The 23,505-nt window shown below is 42.5% G+C and overlaps 1 protein-coding gene across 7 annotated transcripts in view; it reads left to right on the forward strand.

Moving 5' to 3' along the window:
* The window catches only part of chd6 (chromodomain helicase DNA binding protein 6), a 338,589-nt gene that overhangs the window by 230,371 nt on the left and 84,713 nt on the right, over positions 1-23,505 (forward strand). For all 7 annotated transcript variants that reach the window (XM_059981079.1, XM_059981076.1, XM_059981077.1 and 4 more), the window contains 8 exons: positions 4,494-4,628; positions 5,499-5,620; positions 9,408-9,651; positions 11,110-11,286; positions 16,479-16,622; positions 19,789-20,044; positions 20,929-21,139; positions 23,065-23,260. In XM_059981079.1, the coding sequence (XP_059837062.1) occupies positions 4,494-4,628; positions 5,499-5,620; positions 9,408-9,651; positions 11,110-11,286; positions 16,479-16,622; positions 19,789-20,044; positions 20,929-21,139; positions 23,065-23,260 (1,485 nt within the window). The remainder of the gene's footprint in view (positions 1-4,493; positions 4,629-5,498; positions 5,621-9,407; positions 9,652-11,109; positions 11,287-16,478; positions 16,623-19,788; positions 20,045-20,928; positions 21,140-23,064; positions 23,261-23,505) is intronic.

The following is a 23,505-nucleotide window of genomic DNA, read 5'->3' on the forward strand; positions in this document are numbered from 1 at the left end:
TCCCGGGCGTCATCTCTCTCTCTCAGTAGCAGCATAGCAACAGCAATAGTTCATAGTTCTCGGGGGGTGGGGGTTGGGAATGGTTAACTCTGCACCTCATTTCCATCAGATCTGTCCATCACTCATAACAGCAGATAAGTTACTAACCCATCCCTCCACTTCCTCATCCAGGTCATTAAAAAAAATCACATAGAGAAGGGGTCCCAGAACAGATCCCTGACGCACACCACTGGTCACCGACCTGTCTACAACCACCCTTTGTGCCTTCTGTGGGCAAGCCAATTCTGGATCCACAAAGCAAGGTCCCCTTTGATCCCATGCCACCTTACTTTCTCAATAAGCCTTGCATGGGGGACCTTTATCAAATGCCTTGCTGAAATCCATATATACTACATCTATGGATCTACCTTCATCAATGTGTTTAGTCACATCCTCAAAAAATTCAATCAGGATCGTAAGGCTTCAACCCTACGGGGAATATTTGCATGGCATTCTGCATAGGTATGTTCATTAAGGTAGAGAAAGGGGGTTGGATAAAAGAACTATGGTGTACAAAGTATGTGGAAAATCTAGTTAAGAAAAGAAAAGCTTATGAAAGGTTCAAAAAACTAGGTACTGAAAATTACAAGTTCTAGAAAATTACAAGGATGACCGGAAGGAGCTCAAAAATGAAATTAGGAGAGCTAGAAGTGGCCATGAAAAGGCCTTGATGAGCAGGATTAAGGAAACCCTCAAGGCATTCTACAAGTATGTGAAGAGCAAGAGGATGAGCCCTGTGAGAATAGGACCAATCAGGAGCCAAATTGAAAATGTGTGCATGGAATCAAAAGAGATAGCGTAGGTACTTCATGAATACTTTGCTTCAGTATTCACCAAGGAAAAGTACTCACCTTGGCAATTGTGGGGATGGTTTACAGTGGGTTGAAACACTTCACCATATAGACATTAAGAGAGAGAATGGCTTAGAGCTTTTGAAAATGAGTTAAATAAGTCGCCAGGCTACTGTGGGAAGCGAGGGAGGAGGCTGCTGAGCCTCTGGTGATGATCTTTGTGTCATCAAAAAAGACAGGAGAAGTACTGGAGGATTTGAGGTTTGCAAATGTTGTTTCCTTGTTCAAGAAAGGGAGTAGAAGTAACCCAGGAAACTATTGACCCAGTAGTCTTCCTTCAGTAGTGGGCAGTTTGTTGGTGAAGATCTTGAGAGGCAGGATTTATAAGCATTTGGAGAGACATAATCTAATTCAGCATGGCTTTATCAAGGACAAGTCAATAGACAATAGACAGTAGGTGCAGGAGTAGGCCATTCGACCCTTCTAGCTAGCACCGCCATTCACTGTGATCATGGCTGATCATTCACAGTCAGTACCCCGTTCCTGCCCTCTCCCCATATCCCTTGACCCCGCCATCTATAAGAGCTCTATCTAACTCTCTCTTGAATGCATCCAGAGACTTGGCCTCCACTGCCTTCTGGGGCAGAGCATTCCACATATCCACCACTCTCTGGGTGAAAAAGTTTTTCCGCATCTCTGTTCTAAATGGCCTACCCCTTATTCTTAAACTGTGGCCTCTAGTTTTGGAGTCACCCATCAGCAGGAACATGCTTCCTGCCTCCATCGTTTCCAATCCCTTAATAATCTTATATGTTTCAATCAGATCCCCTCTCAGCCTTCTAAATTCCAGTGTACACAAGCCCAGTCGCTCCAATCTTTCAACATATGACAGTCCCGCCATTCCGGGAATTAACCTTGTGAACCTATGCTGCACTCCCTCAATAGCAAGAATGTCCTTCCTCAAATTTGGAGTCCAAAACTGCACACAGTACTCCAGGTGGGGTCTCACCAGGGCCCTGTACAGCTGCAGAAGGACCTCTTTACTCCTATACTCAATTCCTCTTGTTATAAAAGCCAGCATGCCATTAGCTTTCTTCACTGCCTGCTGTACCTGCATGCTTGCTTTCATTGACTGATGTACAAGAACACCTAGATCTCGTTGTACTTCCCCTTTCCCTAACTTGACTCCATAAGTCATGCCTTATGAACCTGATTGAATTATTTGAGGATGTAACAAAACACATTAATGAAGGTAGAGCAGTGGATCTGGTGTATATGGATTTCAGTAAGGCATTTGATAAGGTTCCCCATGCAAGGTTCATTCAGAAAATAAGAAGGCATGGGATCCAAAGAGTCTTTGCTTTGTGATCCAGGATTAGCTTGCCCACAGAAGACAAAGGATGGTTATAGATGGTTTGTATTCTGCATGGAGGTCGGTGACCAGTGGAGTTCAGCAGGGATCTATTCTCGGACCCTCCTCTGATTTTTATTTATGACCTGGATGAAGAAGTAGAAGGGTGGGTTGGTTGGTTAATTTTCTCTTGACACAAAGGTTGGGTGTGTTGTGGATAGTCTGGAGGGTTGCAGAGGTTACAGCAGGACTTTGATAGGATGCAGATCACGATTGACATGTGGCAGACGGAATTCAATTGAGATAAGCATGAAGTGATTCACTTTGGAGGCCAGGTCCATGAGTTTCCTGATGGGTCAGGGCATCAAATTATATAATGAGAAGGCAGGTGTGTGGGGATGAGTGGGATACAGAATCAGCCACGATGGAATGGCAGAGCAGAGTCAATGGGCTGAACGGCCTAATTCTGTTCCTATAGCTTGTGGTCTTATGGAAAGATGTAAACAAGGTTGAAAGAGTGCAGAGAAAATTTCCAAGGATGTTTCTGGGTTTAGAGGACCTGAGTTATAAGGAAAGATTAAATCATTTAGGACTGTATTCTTTAGAACATAGACAATTGAGAGGAGACTTGAGAGATATATAGAAAACAGTGAGGGGTATAGATAAGGTAAATGCAAGCAGTCTTTTGCCACTAAGATTGGGTGGGACTACAACCAGAGGTCATTGGTTAAGGATGAAAGGTGGAAAGTTTAAGGGGAACATGAGGGGAAACTTCTTCACTCGGGGATCGTGAGAGTGTGGAGTGAACTGCCAGCACAAGTGGCTTAATGCGAGCTCAATTTCAACATTTAAAAGAATTTTGGATAGATAGATAGATAGTTGGGGATGGAGGGCTATGGTCCAGTTGCAGGTCATTGGGTGTAGGGATTTTAAATGATTTTGGTGGGGACTAGATGGGCTTAAGGGCCTGTTTCTGTGCTGTACTTCTCCAACAGCAGCGCGTACTGCCTGCTGTCTCTGCTTATTTCAGTCACCAACAAAGAACTGGGTTGTCCATGGGTCAGCTCCCCAAACTGCACCTGGAGACATCAAAATGCCTGGCCGTAAGTTGAGTCTGAAAACGAAAACCACTTCTTGAGAAGAACCGTAATTTGTGCTACATCTGTGGATCATGGACTCTGATAGGACCCCAGCCATCTTGAAAAGAAAAGAAAGACTTGAGAAAAGAAGCTGTTTCACAGACAAATTGGAAGAAGTCGTTGGCTCTGCAGAAACATCTTGCGCCATCTTCTCTAGCTTGGTGCTGCCCTCCAGTGTTCACTCATTGCTGCTCTCTGGTGTTTGCTCAGTGGATGAACAGGCTGGGCCAGGACAATCTACAGTCGTGTCACTCAGGAACTTGACTGTAAATTTTTTTTCTGACTGCATGTTTTTCTGGAATCATAACCACGTGCTCTATGCAAGGCACTGATGGTAATATGTTTTTATGGTTGAATGATAATTGAACTTGGTCTTGATGACAAGTTCGAAATTGTTAGATGGATTTTTGTTGGCTATGAGTTTTGAGGGATGTAAATATAGCTGGTTGAAGGAGCTAGTACAGATCTGAGTGGATCTGGTAATATAGCAATACACATAAAATGCAGGCTATGCAGCAGATATGGAAAAGAGTAAACAGTCGATGATTCAGACCAAGACCCTTCATTGGGACTGGAAAAAAAAGATACGGAGTCAGTGTAAGAAGGTGGGGTAGAGGGGAAGAAGTACAAGGTGGTAGGTAATAGGTGAAACCAGGAGAGAGGGTAGGGTGAAATAAAGAGATGGAAAATGGATTGATGAAAGAGATAAAGGGCTGGAGAAGGGGGAATCTGATAGGAGAAGGTAGATCATGAATTGTCCATCACCTTCCTCTGCTGCACCTCCCCCTTCCCTTTGTTCCGGTTGCCTGCCTTATCCTGTCAGATTCCCCCATTCTCCAGCCCTTTATCTCTTTCACCTATCAACTTTATAGCTCTTTACTTCCCACTTCCCCTCTCTCCTAGTTTCACTTATCACCTACCACCTTCTACTTCTTCCTTTTGTCTCCCCTAACTTCTTAATCTGACTTCTATCTTTTTTCCCCCAATCCTGATGAAAGGTCTTGGCCCGAAACATCAACGGCTTACTCTTTTCCATAGATGCTGCCTGGTCTACTGAGTTCCTTCAGCATTTTGCATGTGTTGCTTGGATTTCCAGCAACTGCAGATCTTCTTGTACTGGTAATGTCACAGATAATTTGCCACTGTTTAATATTTGATGATGTGTTTCCCAAGCCTGTGACTCATTACTTGGTGAAGTGGTGCTCCCTACCCTATGAAGAAAGCACTTGGGAGCTGGTGGAAGACATCGACCCAGTAAAGATACAAGAATATGAGGAGTTGCAGATTGTGCCTGAAATCACACATGTGGTAATGACATTTAGCTTGTTTGTGTACACATACCATTGTTAACTAATGAGAGGTGGCTAATTAATGAGAGAGATCTCATTAACTAAAAAAATCAATAATTTCTTAAAACCAAGGCAATCTTACATTTGAGAGTTAGAAGGGTAATATGTGCAAACTAATTTGAAAGTGAATTCCATAACTGAATTTGGAAGTTAATTTCTTTAATCAGAAAACAAAAATAGATAAAATGAACATTTCTTTCTGAATTTAGTATCTTAAGGAAAGCTGATTATTTATTCTAATTCAAAGTCAGTACAGAGCAAGGAACAGATGATTTTTTTCCCCTTACCACATTCTCCCATCCCATTGTTAGATACCTCCCCCCATATCTTGTTTTGTGTGGGGTTGTTGGTAGAGATTGATTGCTGGGATGAGAAATCAGCTCCAGAGTGGTCGCCTCCTGTATCTAACAGGACGGTTCACAATGAACTCTGGCCTTTAATTTAATAGTCATTCCTCTGGGTCACACTGGTGGTGAAACCATATAACAATCACAGCACGGAAACAGGCCATCTCAGCCCTCCTAGTCCGTGCCGATCTCTTAATCTCACCTAGTCCCACCTACCCGCACTCAGCCCATAACCCTCCACTCCTTTCCTGTCCATATACCTATCCAATTTTACCTTAAATGACACAACTGAACTGGCCTCTACTACTTCTGCAGGAAGCTCATTCCATACAGACTGAGGATAAGAATTGTGCTTTTATATATTATGTCTCAGTTAAATGGCAGGATAGTAGGGATTAGTGTTAAAACTCTGCTGGAAACGGAAAGATGTGCTGCTCACACCCTTTTTGTTACTATCAACTGTTCCCTTTTGTTTGAAATAGGAACGTCCTCCCGCTGAAACATGGAAGAAAATGGAGTTGTCACGGCCATACAAAGCAGACAACAGACTCAGGGAATACCAGCTGGAGGGAATGAACTGGCTGCTCTTCAACTGGTACAACAGGTGAGCATGTGGTTTTCCATATTCCTCCCCGTTTTCTGTATGCAATCTTATGCTTGCTTACTCTCTAATTTTCTTTCCTACTCGGTGCCTTCTCTTACTCTTGGATTCCCACGCCGTGCTCTCTTTTCACTGCTGCCCCTGCCCTTCTCCCTCTGTCCTCTCTTCATGAGACCAGGTCTTTGTATGCTTAAGAGTGAATCACCTGAGAAGCATCGGCTTCTGTCGAAATTCTCTACTTTGCTCATTTACTTAGTGAAGTGACTCCAGCACACTCAGCATTTGTACTGTTTTATTTTGTTCACATCACATGAAGACAAGATGCCTTTCCAAGTAAACAATGTACACCGTATCCTCGTTATATCATTGGGATATGTTCCTCGCAGTCGACGCATAATATGGATAATTATTTAAATGGAGAAAATAGGGATGCGTTCCAGAGGGCTTCCTAAATATGTTTTATCTGTAATTTATTCACATTTTCCTACCAATAAGACACAAAAGCAGTACCACAAGGCAACATTTAGATTATATTTCATCAATTTAAGGTAATATTCAATGTAATAAATCATAGGAAGTTAACATACTAGGGTGTACAGTACTCACCAACAGTGGCAGGTGTGTTCGCTCTGGGAGATGAGTGGTTGTTGTGGTGTCAGGCAGCTTTATGTGGATAAGGTGGACATCGAGCACAGCAAAGAGTGAAGGAAGACTCACAGAACAGCAGCAGGATTTGACACCGGTTTGAAGAAAGTGGTGAGGATTGTTTGCTTGGCAGCATTTTGTTTTTCAGCATAAATTTGCTTGTAGGGAAGAAGGGTTGGCGGCAGGGAATGACTGAAATGCTGACTCCGTTCTAAACTTGGGTCTATGTCCATCCCCATTTGTGCCAAGTGTTATGACTTCCACCATTTCCTCACCAATGGTAAACTCCTGGGATTTTCAAAAATCGTCTGTTGCTTGCAGCATCTGAGAGATAGTTCACCGTAAAAAAAACATGAATGTGGATCACACCTTGGTTGAGTGGTTGAATCAATGATGTTGTTTTAGGCGGCAGGAAACGCACTGTTATATTACGATGAATGCTGCCCAAATGTTTAGGATGAGCTGACGCGTTGTGAAGCAACAGAAGAACTTTAAAGGCAAAATTCTGTTCCCAGCAGTAGCATCCCATAGCTGTGTTGCCTTTACCTGATGCTGCGCTGTTTATAATTTCCAATTTTTTTTCAAATGTGATGCTCGGCTGATGGCACAGGACATGAAAGCAGACGCCTAGGAGGCAGTTAAATATTTCAAGCACAAAATCACTGCACCGTAGGTAAAACCAGCAAAAGTTTAAGAGCTCATGATCGCACATCCACAGCTTGCCAAAACTGACTGGCGGGAGTGAGACTTTAACGTGTGCAGCTGACTTGTATCGGCGAGAAAGGAACACTTCTCATCCCAACATTGAGACTGTGAGGCACGTGCATATGACTTGTACTGGCAGTAAAGCAGAGTGAGTTTTGGATGCATATAAGGAGATGTTGGTAGAAATCGGTTACTCGCGTAACTGTGAATCCACATAGTCTGAATCCGCATATAACAAGGATAGGGTGTATAATAGCAGATACTGGAAATGTGAAGTAGATGTGTGTGAATCGCTTCGTGGGACAGGTGAAGCTTCAAGAGGATGAGTTAATATTTCTGATGTGCCCATACTCAGTTATTATCTCTTGTTGCCTCTCTTTGCAAGGTGACTGACCATGCCAGTGAATGACTCCGGACTTTATGCTAAAATCCTCTTTGTTTACTTCCTTTAAAACTTTTACAGAATTAAAATCAAAAATAACTGCAGTTAATAAAAATCTGAAGTAGTAAAAACTGAGACTGTGTTGTGCAGTATCTGTAGAAAGAGAAACTAAGCTACTGTTTCAGTCTGGGACCCTTCAGAACTGGGAAAGAAAGAAAGGCAAGTTTGTTTCAGTCGCCGAGATGGTGGTGGAAAGATCAATAAAAGAAAGGGAATATCCTGATAGGGTGAGACCAAATGGGTTAATGTGACAGTGAGAAGTTTCTTTGCTGTGTCTAATCCTATCACAGACATTCCTTCTTTTCCATCCTCTCATTTTCCCCTGTTCACATTCAAGAGAAAATCTGCAGATGCTGGAAATCCAAGCAACACACACAAAATGCTGAAGAAACTCAGCAGGTCAGGCAGCATCTATGGAAAAAAAGTACAGTCAATTTTGTCCTGCCAAAGGGTCTCAGCTTGAAACATCAACTGTGCTTTTTCCCGTAGATGCTGCCTGACCTGAGAGTTTCTCCAGCATTTTGTGTGTTGCTTTCCTGTTCACATCACTTTTTTTCTCATTCCATTCAAGGTCTTTAAGCTGAAACTGTAACTCAGTTTTGTTCCTGTTGATGTTACTCAACCTACCAAGTGCTTCGTTGTCTTTTAGTTTTGCATTTCCAGCAACTGCAGCTTTTTGCTCCATTTTTCTTAGATCACTTGACATTTGTAATCATGGAAGAAAGGATTTGATGCATCTGTGCTTGTAGTTTTTATTGTGCGAGTTAAGGTGACAAAGCTGCCTTACTTTCCCAATAGTTATGGTGCTGGATACAAGGGTAATATTACAAGTTAGGCAGGGTGTGCCGAGCTCCACTCATACAGAGGAATAGAAGGTTTGCTTCTCTGAAGGACCTCAGAAAACCAAGTTCGATGTAGGTACAAGTCTTAAATAACTAGATTGGTTGAGTTTTGATAGGAATTTCATCACTTCACTGTAGTACTGCAGGGATGGGACACATACAGCAAGGTTTTAATAAAAATAGACAAGAGTGAGAAGCTACCCCCCCAACTCATTTCCATAGGAGGTTTACATAGGAAGGATACAGGCAACCACTCCACCCCCTCCCGGGTTTCCACTGGAAAGATCCAGGCCTCACCCCCCGCCCCCCGCCCCCCATATCCACGGGAAGTTTGCTGGTGTCCCCTTCAGTTTCTGTGGAAGGATACAGGTTTCCCCTTCCCCTGAATCCTCGGTTACCAGCGAAGTGTATAGTTATACTCTCAATTCTACTTGGTTGCCTCTTCCCCCTGATTGAGCTCATTGTATGACATAACACTGTAGGACTTGGTGTAAAATTTGCATTTAAAAGCATGGTTGCTTGGTAACTGAATAATGTGAGGAGATCTGTTCTAAAGGGGCAGTAATGGGGTTCCAATGATAACAGGGCCTTTGGTGTACCTATCCAGCAGTGAAGGGGGGAATATATCATGGCTCCCCTGTCCCCTGCCCCACAGCAAGTGTTGGGAAGCATACTGTGATTTAGCATTCTCCCTCATGTAGCTGCAGTTGTCTACCGTCTGCACACCCGTCTCAGTGTGGTGCTGGTGCATGCTTGGATAGATGGAGAGGACATAGCCTGGAAGAAAAAAGTGAGTTATTTTGTGAGGAGAGGAGAAGGGAGGAGCATAGTGACCTTGTGTCCAGTCGTCATTGATCACAGATTCCCTGATGTGATGCATCTTGTAATTTGCTTGCTTTGTAGCCCTGGTACTGTGGGCCATCCCGTTTCTCTATTCCTGGGCTCTGTGGGTCTTACCCGTGGTGCTGTGGGCCTTCCCATTTCTGTACCCCCTGGGCTTTGGGCTCTGTGGAATCCCACCGACCCCCCCCCCACCCCCAGCCCTGTGGCCTCCTGGTGCTCCGCGTCTCCTTTGACCTCTGTCTTTCTCTACTTCCCACTGTTGCAATTATTTTCCCTCCCGGCTTATAAGTTTTTGAAAATTTATATTTTTCAGAAAAAATTGCATCCTGGCGGATGAAATGGGTCTGGGGAAGACAATCCAATCAATTACATTTCTGTATGAAATATACTTGATGGGAATCCGGGGCCCTTTCCTCATTATTGCACCTCTCTCCACAATAGCCAACTGGGAGCGGGAGTTCCGCACGTGGACGGAGGTAAATGTCATCGTATACCACGGGAGTCAGATCAGTCGGCAGATGATTCACCAGTATGAAATGCACTACAAGGACTCTGAGGTGAGGCTTTCTGTCGTGCGGATGGGTGACCACTGATGTGCAGTGGTTTTTCTGCACGGCTGTAGTTTTTATTACTGCAATTTAATCCTGTATGTAAATAAAAGAGAATTGTGTAAACACTGGAAATCTAAAATAGAAATGCATTGGAAACTCTGAAAGGTTAATGCTTTGAGCCAAATTCCAACAACTTGTATTTATAGACATGTAATGCATTTTTAGAACTTGTATTCCTGTTTACAAAGTGTCATCAACCTCATTCTGGGACCTGCCAAAATTTAAATTCTTATTACCTGGGATTGTAAAAGAAGTCTTTGTGCTACAGAGTGGTGGGTTCCCGGAGTGTACCATGTGGGGTGGTGGCAGAGGCAGATACATTAGGGATGTTTAGATAGGCACATGGATGTGAGGAAGATGGAGGGATATGAACATTGTGTAGTCAGGAGAGATTAGCTCAGTTGACCATTTGATTACTAATTTAATTAGTTTGGTACAACCTTGTGGCTCTAAAGGCCTGTTCCTTTGCTGTACTGTTCTATCCCTATGATAGCCACTCTGAAGTTCCTGATAACTTAGGAAGAGTTAAACTGACTTCATCAGTATTCTAGCATTCTAGTGAGTGCCACTGGATCACCATGCTGAGTGTGCTGAATTAGGACTGCCTTCTCCTGGCTATTGACAGCAACAACTCAGGATATTACTGATGGTGCAGAATAGCTGCCTTTTCTTTTCACTGAATCTGAATCATCGTTAGAGATGTAGACTTGTGATGGCTGTTTGTCTAAAGAAAAAAACTGAGCAGGAATGGTGTGCTTATATGTCAGCTGCAGTTCAGTGACCTAGCTGTCTTACCAGTCTTGAGTTGGAAGTGCTGCATTCAAATCCTACTTAAAAGAAAACCACGTGGTTACTCTGAATGTGGTGAGGGAATGCCACACAGAGGCAAGATGGAAGGAATTCTGTCTTGTCAGAAGGGCTGCAGATGGAATTCTGCATTGTTGGAGGAGCTTTTCTGAAGGAGCATGGTACTAAGAGGGTATTACAGTGGGGTGTCTGACAGCACATACTGCACTGTCTGACGTATTAAGGGAGTTCCACACACATATGGCCATTGTTGAGGAGAGGTTTGCTACCAGATGGATGGAGAGATGAATAGAATTTATCCCTGACACCTGAGACCAGTATTCATCATTCAGTCCACAACAGTTTAAATAAAAATAGCAAATTATCTGATTGCTAACACATTACTATTTTTGGTAACTAGCTGTGTGCAAAATTGACATGTCTACCTTCCTATTGTGTCCACATTTCAGAGGATCCTCATCAGTTGCATATGTTTGAGAATTCTATGATCGTGAAGGGCTCTGTGGAAACCCAAGTCTTTTAGTTCTTGCTTGTAGGTAGGCTTAACACTCAGATCCTGGCCAATGTGACTTCATTGTTTTTTCCTCAACCTTGCAGGGTGTTCCCATCCAGGGAATTTTCAAATTCAATGCAATAATTACCACCTTTGAAATGATCTTGGCTGACTGTCCTGAGCTGCGAAAAATCCACTGGAGTTGTGTGATCATCGACGAGGCCCACAGGCTGAAGAACAGGAACTGTAAGCTGCTGGAGGGTCTCAAGCTCATGGCTCTGGTGAGGATCCTGATGACCCTTTGACCTTCATATGAAGAGCAAATTCAAGGACAAGGGTGTAGTACACGAGATCATGACAAACTTGTCCTCTTCCTGGGTTGATTGTGAAGAATTGAATAGGCTTGCAGTGAATGAGAGATTATGGAGACAAAGAAAATGAATAGCCTGTATTCTCTAGTATTTAGAAGAATGAAAAATATTAGAATGTAAAATTTTAGGCAAATTGATGAGATATGATGTACAGGAGCTGTTTCTGTTGGCTGAGGACTCTAGAATTAGCAGGTGTTGGGCCAAGTCATTGGGTATACTTAAAACAGAGGTTAATAGGTCCTTTGTTAGTCAGGGCATCAAAGGTTTAATGGTTGAAGACAGGGAATGGGGTTGAGAGGAATTATAAATTAGCTATGATGCAATGGTGGAGTAGACTTGATGGGCCAGGTGGCTAAATTCTGCTCCTATGTCTTATATTCTATATTCTTATATTGATTGTTTGCAACTAAGGTGAGAATTGCCCTCCTGCAGAGGTTTGTGAACAGTCTATTTTAGCCTTGAAAAGACTCAGCATCACTTTCCATCTAAATTAGTGGTCACCAACCTTTTTATGCCCAAGATTCCCTACCTCGGCCTTAGTGACAGGCAAGATCGACCCCAGATCAATTAGATACACGCATGCACACCGGGGCAGAAAAGACCGGAAGTAAAACCCCACAACGCTGAAGTAGAAATAATGTATAAACACCGGGTGTGCCCACCCTTTTTTGCACCGCAGACCGGTTTAATATTGACAATATTCTTGTGGACCGGCTGACGGGGGGTGGGTGGTGGTGGTGGTGGTGTTAAACACGACCAGAATACAGTGATACTCAAAGCAGGTTCCTTATGTCCAGTCTATTCCACAATTTAGTTTATGCGGCTCCCAGCACTTAGCTTCTGTCCCACTTGCTCATGTTTTTTTCCGCTGAAGAAGCTCAACAGGTTCGTCTCTAAGTGCAGGGTGCTTGGACTCAAGGTGCCAAAGCAGTTTTGAGTGCTTCATTGCCTCATTAGATAGCCTTTCAGCCCGAACTCCAGCTTCCCGCCTGCTGGCCGCCAACCGCTTTGGCCAGGTGTGGCTGGTCGTGGGTGGGGTGAGAGGACAAGGTCAGGGCCGGAAGTCCCCATGCCAGGTCCGCAGCGGTTGTAGTCCGGAGAGAGCTACTGACCAAGTGAGGAATGCGACAGGGCACCTGCCCGCCCCCATTATAGGATCTATCAGCCGACGAAACTTTGTTTCAGTAGATCGCAGTGAGGTAGCTGCTCTGCTACTTACGAAGCCCTGAGCCCGAATTAGGTTGTCTGCGAATATTTCAGCACTGGTGTGCTAAACAGGTTTAGAGGCGGCGCCCATCTGTCCGCGCTCCAGGCCAGCAGCAATGGCACTTCCTGCCGGCCACATGAGGCGGCCTGTGATCCCTGGCGCGAGGGTATCAGGGCGTTTAGGTGACTGATGACCTCGCATGCATTCAAGTTCAACAGTGGGGAGCTACACGTATAAGAACGGGACTAAAACCCTGCAACCCAGAAACAATCTCTCAACGGTATTTGTGTATTTATTTTTCTTTTTTTTCCGGGATCTACTGGAAAATTCTCAAAGATCAACCAGTCGATCGCAATCGACGGGTTGGCGACCACTACTGTAGATGGTGGAGTCTATTCGAGGCTGAAATAGGCTTGAAAATCAAAATTCTTGATGACTGAATTGGAACTGGATGTTGAGACAAGATTGGCTGTTATCTTAATGACAATTTGTGAGGCTATATAGTCTGTTCCTCCTATTTCTCATTCTTATTCAGTCCAGCTAAACTGCAGGCTGAAGATGCCAGGAACCCATCTAGTTCAAGTACCTCAAAGTCAGGAGCACAATCCAGAGATTTGTCCAGCCTTCCTTGAGATTGGTAAATGGCCAATGCCTCAATTACAGAAAAGCAGTAGTGTGGACCATTGACAGTGAGGTGTTCAGAATGAGCTGTGGGATGCGGGAGAGTGGGTAGAAAGAAAATTTTGGAGAATGGTGCATTGTTAACGATAGAAGGGAGAGGGCAAAGGAGATGGGGGAATGGACAGATAAGATGTTCAGAGAAAGTTAGTAGGGTTTGGTAGTGCTTGGGGATGTGAAGATGGATTTGAAGATTGTGGATAGGAGCCTTTTGCTACACTGTGATCAGGAACTTGATGTGCCATGCACAGCTTTAAATTCCTTTTACCAAATGAGATGTAATTGAGTTTTTTCAGAACGGATTGGTGAACCAGGTTCATCTGTCCTCCCACACCTGTCTGCTGTGTTTTAATTATTTACTTGCAGGATCTGGGCAACACAGGCAAGGCCAGTATTTATTGTCTTTTCCCAGCAGCCCATGAGAAGGTAGTCTTGAACTGCTGCAGCTTTCCTGGTACCTCAGGCTCCAGGCTGAGTGGTCTGGGGATTGTGATGTTCTTCTCAACGAGAGGCATGTTCTTTGACCCTGGAACTCTTTGGTTGGGGCAGAGTGGTGGGGAGGTCATTTCTGAAGTATTTACCTTGCTGAATCTGCTGCAGTCACTTTTAGTCAATGGATAAGGGTCAATGAATAAACATTGCTGAGGGCAGTGTTTATTGCCTCTCCCTAATTGTTCTTGAGAACATGGTGCTGTAATTGTTTTCTCATGTACAATATCTTTCAGTGTTTTGATTTGCAGTCCTGGCTTTGGGTAATGTTGGCTGATGATCCCGATGGGGCATCACATTGCCAGAAGTCACTTTCATTACATGACACATGAATGTCAGGTCCCAGTTTCCTGCCTGGAGCTCTGAAGAATCCCCAGTCATTGTCTAAAGACAAGGCTCCTAGTTGATGTCCCCACCATACCCAGGAACCTCCAACATAGCCCATTCAACTTGCTATTCCACATGCTCATAAAGTCATAGCACACTACAGCACAAAAAAAGCCCATCTAGTCCCATTGACCCACAGGTCCGTACCCCTCCGATCCACATATCTATTCAAATTTCCGGAAAAGGCTCCAAAAGCATTTCTAAAAAACATGAGTGTTTATTAGTCCACAGTAAGAGAAACCCGCATGCACCACTTGCACTAGCAGCTTATTCCATACTTTCACTGTGAAATTTCCCCTTTCTGGTTGTATTTTCTGCCTGCTTACATTTACCCTATCTATATTCCTCATAGTTTTGTATATAGTTGCAAGAAAAAGTTTGAACCTTTGCAATTACTGGTTTTCGGCATTAATTACTCATAAAATGTGGTCTGATCTTTATCTAAGTCACAAGAATAGACAAACACAATCTGCCTAAACTATTAACATACAGACAATTGTACTACTTGTCAATACCAAGTACACCATTTAAACAATCATAGTCTATGTTCAAAAAAGTATGTGATCTTCTGGGGTAATGCATCTACAAAACTTATTTGGAATCAGGTGTTCCAATCAATGAGATGAGATTGGAGGTGTGGGTTATAGAGGGGCCCTGCCCTATTAAAAAAAGGACACTCAAAATTAGGTTCCTGGCAGAGCCTGCTCTTCTCATGAAAGATCTATTTATGTGTACCGTACGTCTATCAAAACAACTTTCAGAGGACTTTAGAAGAATTATAGAGATGCATGAAGGTGAAAAAGGCTACAAAAGCATTTCCAAAGACCTGAGTGTTCATCACTGCACAGTAAGAGAAATTATTGTCTGCAAATAGAGGAATCTCAGTACTGTTGCTACTCTCTCGGAGTGGGCATCCTGCAAAGATCGCACCAAGAGCACAACGTGCAATGCTGAAGGAGGCAAAAAAGAACCTAAGGGTAACAGCAAAAGACCTGCAGAAATCTTTAGAATGTGCTGAAGTCTTTGTTTATGTGTCCGCTATAAGAAAAACACTGAACAGCAATGGTGTTCATAGAAAGACACCACGGAGGAAACCACTGCTCAATAAAGACATGAAAAGTACAATTGTTTGTGTGTTATTAGTTTAGGCAGATTGTCTATGTCTATTTTTATGACTTAGATGAAGATCAGACCATATTTGATGACTAATTAATGCAAAAAACTAGATAATTATAAAGGGTTCACAAGCTTTTTCTTGCAACTGTATCCCCTACACTCCAGTGAATAAAGTCTAAACCTATTCAGTTTTTCCCTATAACTCAGGTTCTCAAGTACTGCTAACATCCGTGTAATTTTTTTTATCTTTTGCATGTAATTGTTGCTTATATCTTTAATCAGTATAAGTTTTGATATTAAATATCACTTTGCATTTAAGTAGCATCTTAAAGGAATAAAGTACCCTAAGGTGCTTTAGAACATGGAGCTAAGTTTTATGTCATGAAATGGGGGGAAGCTGTTGGAAGGTTTTAAGGAGGGAATAACAGCTGAAAACACAATCAGTATTTGTGAAGTTGGTATATTTGGACATGGTCACACGGTCAAATAAGAGTAGTGGTTAGATTGGAAGAAATTACAAATAGAGAGGGCTGAGGCAGTGAGGGGGATTTATAAAAATGATGTAAGTTCTAAAAAGCATTACGAGCTACTGTAGCTCGTAAGTTCTAAAAAGCATTACGAGCTACTGTAGATCTTTGAGCACAATGGTTAGTGCTGGGGATTTAGTGTGAGGTTGAATGTGGGAAATAATGTTTTTGGCAAGTGTAAGATGAGGCATTAGACTGGTCAGGTCATGCCTGTATTAGGTGGAAAATAATCACTTGGTCTAAAGCTGTCAATTCATTTGGAGCTAAGGGGATATTTTAATGTGCTGAAAAATAGAAAACCACAAGCTCTGCTGAGAATGTTCAACAGCATCTGAGATCTACTTAATATTGTATAAACAGTCAGTCTAATTATGAGGAAGCATCAAATTAGGTGAAACCTGGGTGGCTTTGAGAGTTAAGTTGTGTCCTGGGGTTATCACCAGGTATTCTGTTTATGCCAAACATAGAAATCATTAGGATTGGGTAAATTGAGCTCCGGCATTTCGACGTTTCTGAAGTGCCAGTCGATCATAGGTTGTGCATGTTTAATCTTCAACTCTGGATTAATTTTCTTCAAGGTGAAAAGTAATTAATGGAATCTAAGTGTTGATTTAATGTTATAATGTGGGAGTTTCAGACACAATTCTACCCTCTCACCTGCCTTTTCTTGCTGTCTTGTTTTCTCCTTTCCTATTTAGGAACATAAAGTCCTTCTGACTGGAACTCCTTTGCAGAACACAGTGGAAGAGCTTTTCAGCTTGTTAAATTTTCTGGAACCTGTTCACTTCCCTTCTGAGTCTACCTTCATGGAGGAGTTTGGAGACCTGAAGACTGATGAGCAGGTATGCAAGATCATGCTGTAGTGGTGGTTGGCCATCTTGGAAGGGCAAGAATAGAAGGCAGCCATCAGCCTCCCACTGGCTGTCAGTCAGTTTCATCATGGGTAGTTTTTACCCACACCCATTCCTTTATGCTTACTTTTATCACAAGGCTCTAATTTTAATATTTTAGACTCTCCTAGCAGGGGAAATACTTTTTCTTTCATTACCTTATCAAATCCTTGTGTAAACTTGAACAGTTCAAGTAGATTTACCTTCTAACGTTTGATACTTAAGAAAATATAAAGCTTTTCAATGTTAACAGTGCTTCAAATTTATCCTTTTAAGCTCTGATGTATTTCTGGTGAATATGTGGTGCCCTTCCTCTTAAGGCTAGTTTACTTGCGATCTAGTGCCCTAAATACTGCAGTTATTTCCAGTGGGATCTATACATGGCAGTGTACAGCTGAAGTTTCACTTTCTTACTCAAGTACACCATAGGTAAGCAGCATAAAGTTCAAAAGGAGAATTGATAGACTTGTGGAGAGAGGAAAACATTGCAGGTGGGGGATTTCTCAGTTGCAGATTGACTGAATGGTTACATCCTGTCTCATAATAATTAAACAAATGTTGTCTTTATTTTCTGGTGCATAAAAGTAAGTCTTGGGCAGTTATACAGGGCATTGGTGAGGCCACACCTGGAGTTTTGGTCTCTTTATTAAAGAAGGGATGTACTGAAATGTTAGAAAATGAGACTGGCCAAGGTAATGGAAGCAAAGGTGAAAATCCTGGGGTCCTCTGTACATTTGAGGCCTACAATATTTTACCAGAATGTTACCTGAGTTTCAGCACCTAAGTTACAGAGAAAGACTGAACAAGTTAGGTCTTTATTCTTTGGAGCGTAGAAGGTTGAGGGGGATAGATAGAGTTGACGTGGATAGGCTTTTTCCATTGAGAGGAGATTCAAACAAGAGGACATGAGTTGAGAGTTAGTGGGTAAAAGTTTAGGGGTAACACGAAGGGGAATTATTTACTCAGAGTGGTAGCTGTGTGGAATGAGCTTCCAGTAGAAGTGGTAGAGGCAGGTTCGGTATTGTCATTTAAAGCAAAGTTGGATAGGTATATAGACAGGAAAGGAATGGAGGGTTATGGGCTGAGTGCGGGTCAGTGGGACTAGGTGAGAGTAAGCGTTCGGCACAGACTGGAAGGGCTGAGATGGCCTGTTTCCGTGCTGTAATTGTTATATGGTTACAAATAGTAATGGATACAGCCTAGCCCATCATGGTTAACGCCCTCCCAACCATTGACACATGTACATGGAGAACTGTCGCAGCAAAGCATTGTCCGTTATCAAAGGTCCCCACCATTGAAGCCATTGTCTTTTCTTGCTGCTGCCATTAGGAAGAAGGTACAGGAGCCTCAGGACCTATACCACCAGGTTCAGGAACAGTTATTACCTCATAGAGTGGGTAACTTCACTTATCTTGACACTGAACTGATTCCACAATCTATGGACTCACTTCCAAGGACTCCACAACTCATGTTCTCAATATTTATTACTTATTCATTATTATTTTGTGTTTTTTCCCCTTTTTTAATTTGCACAATTTTGCGTCTTACACATTCATTGTTTGACTATCTTTGTGGAGTTTTTCATTGATTCTATTGTTTCTTTGTATTTACTGTGAATACCAGTAAGAAAACAAATCTCAGGGTAGTATATGGTGACATATAAGTACTTCGATAATAAAGTTACTTTGAACTGTTGAAAGACCTGCCAACTACATTGAGGAGTGACCTAAACATCCTTCATTCTAGGCACCAGAAATGCACTGGATAGATGTATCAGTAACAGAATCACCAGGATAGTTCCAGGGATTAAGTGATGGTTTTATATAAAAAAAATGTTGAGTTTGGGTCTGTACTTGTGCTCATCAATATGAGGCAGGGGTGATCTAAGAAAACCTGGGCGTAGCAAGGTAGGAACTGAAATGATGTTTCCCCTTAAGGGTACGTACTTGAACAATAAGAATGCCCATTTATAAAGTGAATTTATTCTGAGTGCCATTAATTTTTGGACTTAGCTGTAGGGTTGAATATGTTCAAGACTGAAACTGGCAGAATTTTGATTAATAGTGGTGTCGGGTGAGAGGGAAGAGGCAACATTTTGGAGCCAAGGATCCAGTGAGCCTACCTCTGCACATCTGCTTATGTTTGTATCACTGAGAAAATTTTATTGTGCATCTAGATAAACTTAATTTCTTGAATTCAAGCTGCCTAGCTGCTGTGGTGGAATTCAGTCTCATGCTGGTTACATAGCTAGTTCAAACCTCAACAAGACTGTCTGCACAATTCAAGCTTCTGACATTTGGTTTATGTAAACTAAATCAAACTCACTAGTGAAAGTGCAGCCTCTCAAATGAGAAGTTAACCTGAGCACGTGTTCATAAACAGAATGTGAAAATGAGCAGGGTCTGTTGAACCTTCTTTTGAACCTTGCGGTGCCCAGGTTGACAGGTGTATTTACCTTGACTTTAATGCTCCCTGCGTGTTTTGCTCAAGGGGTGGTTGTAAATACCTGAAGAGCTTGTTTTGAGAAACAAGGTTTCGCCACCATGCCCAGTGACAAACTGTGCAAGACAGGTTACAATATTCCAGAGCTGCTAGAATTAGAGTGGTCAAGAATTCAGTGGTTGAGATCTAAGGTTTCATCCTCTTGCTGAGAAAGTGGTTTGAAAGCTCCAGTGTAAAGTCTATGGTCAAATCAGCATGTGTGTACTCAATGAAAATCAGAGAATTTGTTAATGTCTGCTGACATTTTCCCTCTTTTCTCCAGCTACATCGATCTACAGCCATGTATCTTCACTGTGTTGGAGTCAAAATGATTTATTGTTTCCCATTCCTTCTTCCATTATACCCTTACTGCTGCCTTATTGCTGTAATCCAATACCTACCAAATAATTCGGGCTTCTCTCCACTTTTTATTTAACTGTGTCTGTAGTCTGGGTTGTGCACTGTCACGTGGACTCCTCTGACCCTTCTGCTGCAGTTTGAAATTGCCTCCAGCCTTCCAAGTCTAAAATGTTAAGAATTTCCTTTACTTTGCATTGGTTTTGGATTGGTTGGGCTGGAAAAATGCCCAGGAAGAAGTTATTGACAGAGGTGTAATAGAATCCTTCCCCTATGGTAGGTGAAAAAGCTGCAGGCTGTGCTGAAACCCATGATGCTTCGAAGACTGAAGGATGATGTGGAGAAAAATCTGGCTCCAAAGGAGGAGACCATTATTGAAGTGGAACTGACCAACATCCAGAAAAAATATTACAGGGCCATCCTGGAGAGGAACTTTTCTTTCTTGGCCAAAGGGGCTAACCAGGCTAACATGCCAAACCTGCTGAATACCATGATGGAGCTGAGAAAATGCTGTAACCACCCCTACTTGATTAATGGTAAGTCCATGTATTACGCTTAACTTCATGCTGTTACTGCCTCATCATTGTATCAGGATGCCTCCTCAGCCTCTGCAGGGCTCATCTCAAAATTCCTCCACAATTTCTGACCTCCTCCACCTCTGGCTTTTCTTCCATCAACCATTTTGTTGCTCTTCCACTGGCAGCTGTGCATTCATACTAGTGACTAAATCTCTCAATTTACTTGCTTCTCCTTTAAAACTGTTCTTAAAATATACATCCTATCCTTTTGTCACCCTCTCTGCTATCTCATTAGGTAGCTTGGGTTAAGGCTTTATTTAATGAAACTGCTCTTTAAGTGTCTGTTTCCAAAATGCAACCATAATGTTTTACATTAAGTGTTCCGTTTTGGGACTGAAAACTGTGACTTTTGTAAATGGGTGATTGATGGTTGGTGCAGATTAAATGGGCAAAAGGTCTATTTCAATGCTGTATCACTTTGTAACACAGTCTATTCAAACTTGTATCCTATATGACCATGTAAGACATTTAAGAACAGAACAATTGTTCCCCTGATTGCTTCACTGAGTTGTACAAAATGAATGCTCCAGGTTTAGTCTCTAACTGATAGTATTAGCTAACATCTCAAGTGTTATCTCATCTGCAGACATTGTAAGAACTGGTTCTCTCTCCTGTTGGATATTGACCTCATTGGGTCCCATTGTTAATGTTGATAGATGGGTGCAGTGTCCAACATGGACAGATCAGATACGGCATGTCCTGTGCTGTTTTCAGTGTTGGGGCCCTATGTGCACCACTGTTATTGCAAATTGGAATGCAGAGGGCAGCAGTTAGAACTCTTGAAATGGAGTTGCTTTTGGAGAGAATATGTAATGAAAGCTTTGAATTTTGATTTCTTCCAGGTGCTGAAGAGAAAATCCTGGATGAATTCCGTGAGGTGCACAATCCTGAGGCTCCTAATTTCCAGCTTCAGGCCATGATTCAGGCTGCAGGAAAGCTGGTGTTGATCGATAAGCTTCTGCCTAAACTGATTGCTGGCGGGCACAAAGTGCTCATCTTCTCCCAGATGGTTCGCTGCCTGGATATACTTGAAGATTACCTCATCCACAGACGGTGAGCTGCGACAAGCTGCTTGTCTTTGTCAGACAGAGCAAGGCCTTGCCTCTGTTAAGGTCACTGCTTACTCGAGTTAAGCTAATTTCAATGCCTGCTATTCTGTTAAATATGAATCCTTAAAATTTTTGATGGAGATGAGAAGAACACTTGATTCTATTCAGATGGTATAATTGAAGTTTCCTTGCTCTTTGGCAGTAATCCAAGTGAATCAAAGAATGTAACTTGCTTGAGCAAGCTGGAAGAGGCATTTGATGGATCCCTTGTGAGTGGACAGAAACGATCTTACTGTATTTTGCCAACAGGCACTTAGTGACACCTGCTGGATGGTGGATGTGATATTGACCTATATAATCAAGAAGCCATAAGACATTGGAGCAGAGTTAGGCCATTCAGCCCATTGTATCTGTACTCCCATTCCATCATGGCTGATTTATTATCCCTCTCAACCCCATTCTCCTGCTTTCTGTCTGTAACCTTTGATACCCTGACTAATCAAGAACTGATCAAACTCCTCTCTAAGTATACAGAATGACTTGACTGCCACAGATTCAGCACCCTCTGGATAAAGAAATTCCTCCTCATCTCAGTTCTAAATGGACGTCCCTCTATTCTGAGCCTGTGCCTTTTAGTTCTGGACTCTTTCCCTCATAGGAAGCATCCTCTTCATGTCCACGCTGCCTAGGCTTTCAATATTCGGTAGGTTTCAATAAGATCCTCATTCTTCTAAATGCCAGTAGTACAGGCCCAGATCCATCAAACATTCCTTGCACGTTAACCAGTTCATTTTCGGGATCATTCTTGCAAACTACCTCTGGACCCTCTCCAATGCCAGTACATCCTTTCTTAGATATGGGGCCCAAACTGCTTACAATGCTAACAGTAATAGAGAAACAATAATACTTACCCATCTTAGTCTGAATCTGATAGCTGTTTTGTCATTGGCTTTCCTTGTAGTTGAGACGGGGAAGGCTGTAAAAGTAACTTCAAGTGTATCCTGTATATCAGAATCACTGGCTCCATGGAGTGATGGTAATGGAGAGAATGGATTTTAACTTCAAAGAGCAACGCATAAAATCCTGGAGAAACTCATCAGGTCAGGCAGTATCTATGACGCTTCATTAAGGGTTTTGACCTGAAATGCCAACTATCCATTCCCCTCCATAGATGTTACCTGACCTACTGAGTTCTTCCAGTGTGTTACACCAGATATCTGGCATCTGCAGTCACTTGGGTCTCCAGTTAACTTCAGGGACACTTTTCCTTCCCCTTTGGTTGCTCTCTAACCTGTGATCTTTAGCTTCTAGTGAGGGATGGACAGCATATCTTCAAAGTTCAAATTACGTATATGGTCACCTTATACTACGCTGAGATTAATTTTCTTGTGGGTGTTCACGGTGGAACAAAGAAATACAATAAGAGTCGATGAAAAAGTACACACAAACAAGGATTGACAAACAACCAATGTACAAAATCAGACAAGCTGTGCAAATAGAAAAAAATAATAGGTAAACAAGTAAATAAATTATGAGTCGTAGAGGCCTTGAAAGTGAGTCCATAGGCTATGGAATCAGTTTGGTATTGAGGTGAGTGAAGTGATCCACACTTGGGATTTGCAATAGCTGTGGCCCAATATGTTACACCTGACTTGGAGATGTACCCCATTCTCTACCATCATTGGCTGTGAGTCCTGCAGCAAAGGACTGCTCTCCGCTGTGGGGCAGGGAGGCCTTTACAACAACAGCTATGTCCCACAGATGTGTTGCGGAAGAAGCAAAGGGAGTTGTGAATTGAGGGAATATTTTTGGAGAAATTTATGAATTTTGAAGGCCAGCACTTGTAATTAACTGAAGAGGCTCCTTTAATGCTGTAAGTTTCTGTGTACAAACATGCTGGTTGACACATTCAACCTGTGGTTCTTTTAGGTACACCTATGAGCGAATTGATGGCCGGGTGAGGGGGAACTTGAGACAGGCTGCAATTGATCGCTTCTCCAAGCCAGACTCCGACCGCTTTGTGTTTCTGCTGTGCACCAGGGCAGGTGGTCTTGGAATTAATCTGACTGCAGCAGATACCTGTATCATCTTCGATTCGGATTGGAACCCTCAGAATGACTTGCAGGTGAGTCTTGCAGAGAGACACACTAGGAAAGTTCCTGTACCAGGAAAAGCTAATCAGTCTGCCCCTAGACACTGGTCTCTGCTCTACCATAACTGAGCACCCACCACATGCTCAGTGCAGAACTATTTCCACCTATATCAAATTCTGAAATCCTGTGGGGATTTTGTAATCCTAGTAGATTTTATTGCATTAAATTAACTACAAGTCAGAAAGGCTAATTAAGAATTCTTTAAGATATGCAAGCA

The sequence above is a fragment of the Hypanus sabinus genome, chromosome 9 (genome assembly GCF_030144855.1).
Source record: "Hypanus sabinus isolate sHypSab1 chromosome 9, sHypSab1.hap1, whole genome shotgun sequence".
Classification (NCBI taxonomy): Eukaryota; Metazoa; Chordata; class Chondrichthyes; order Myliobatiformes; family Dasyatidae; genus Hypanus; species Hypanus sabinus.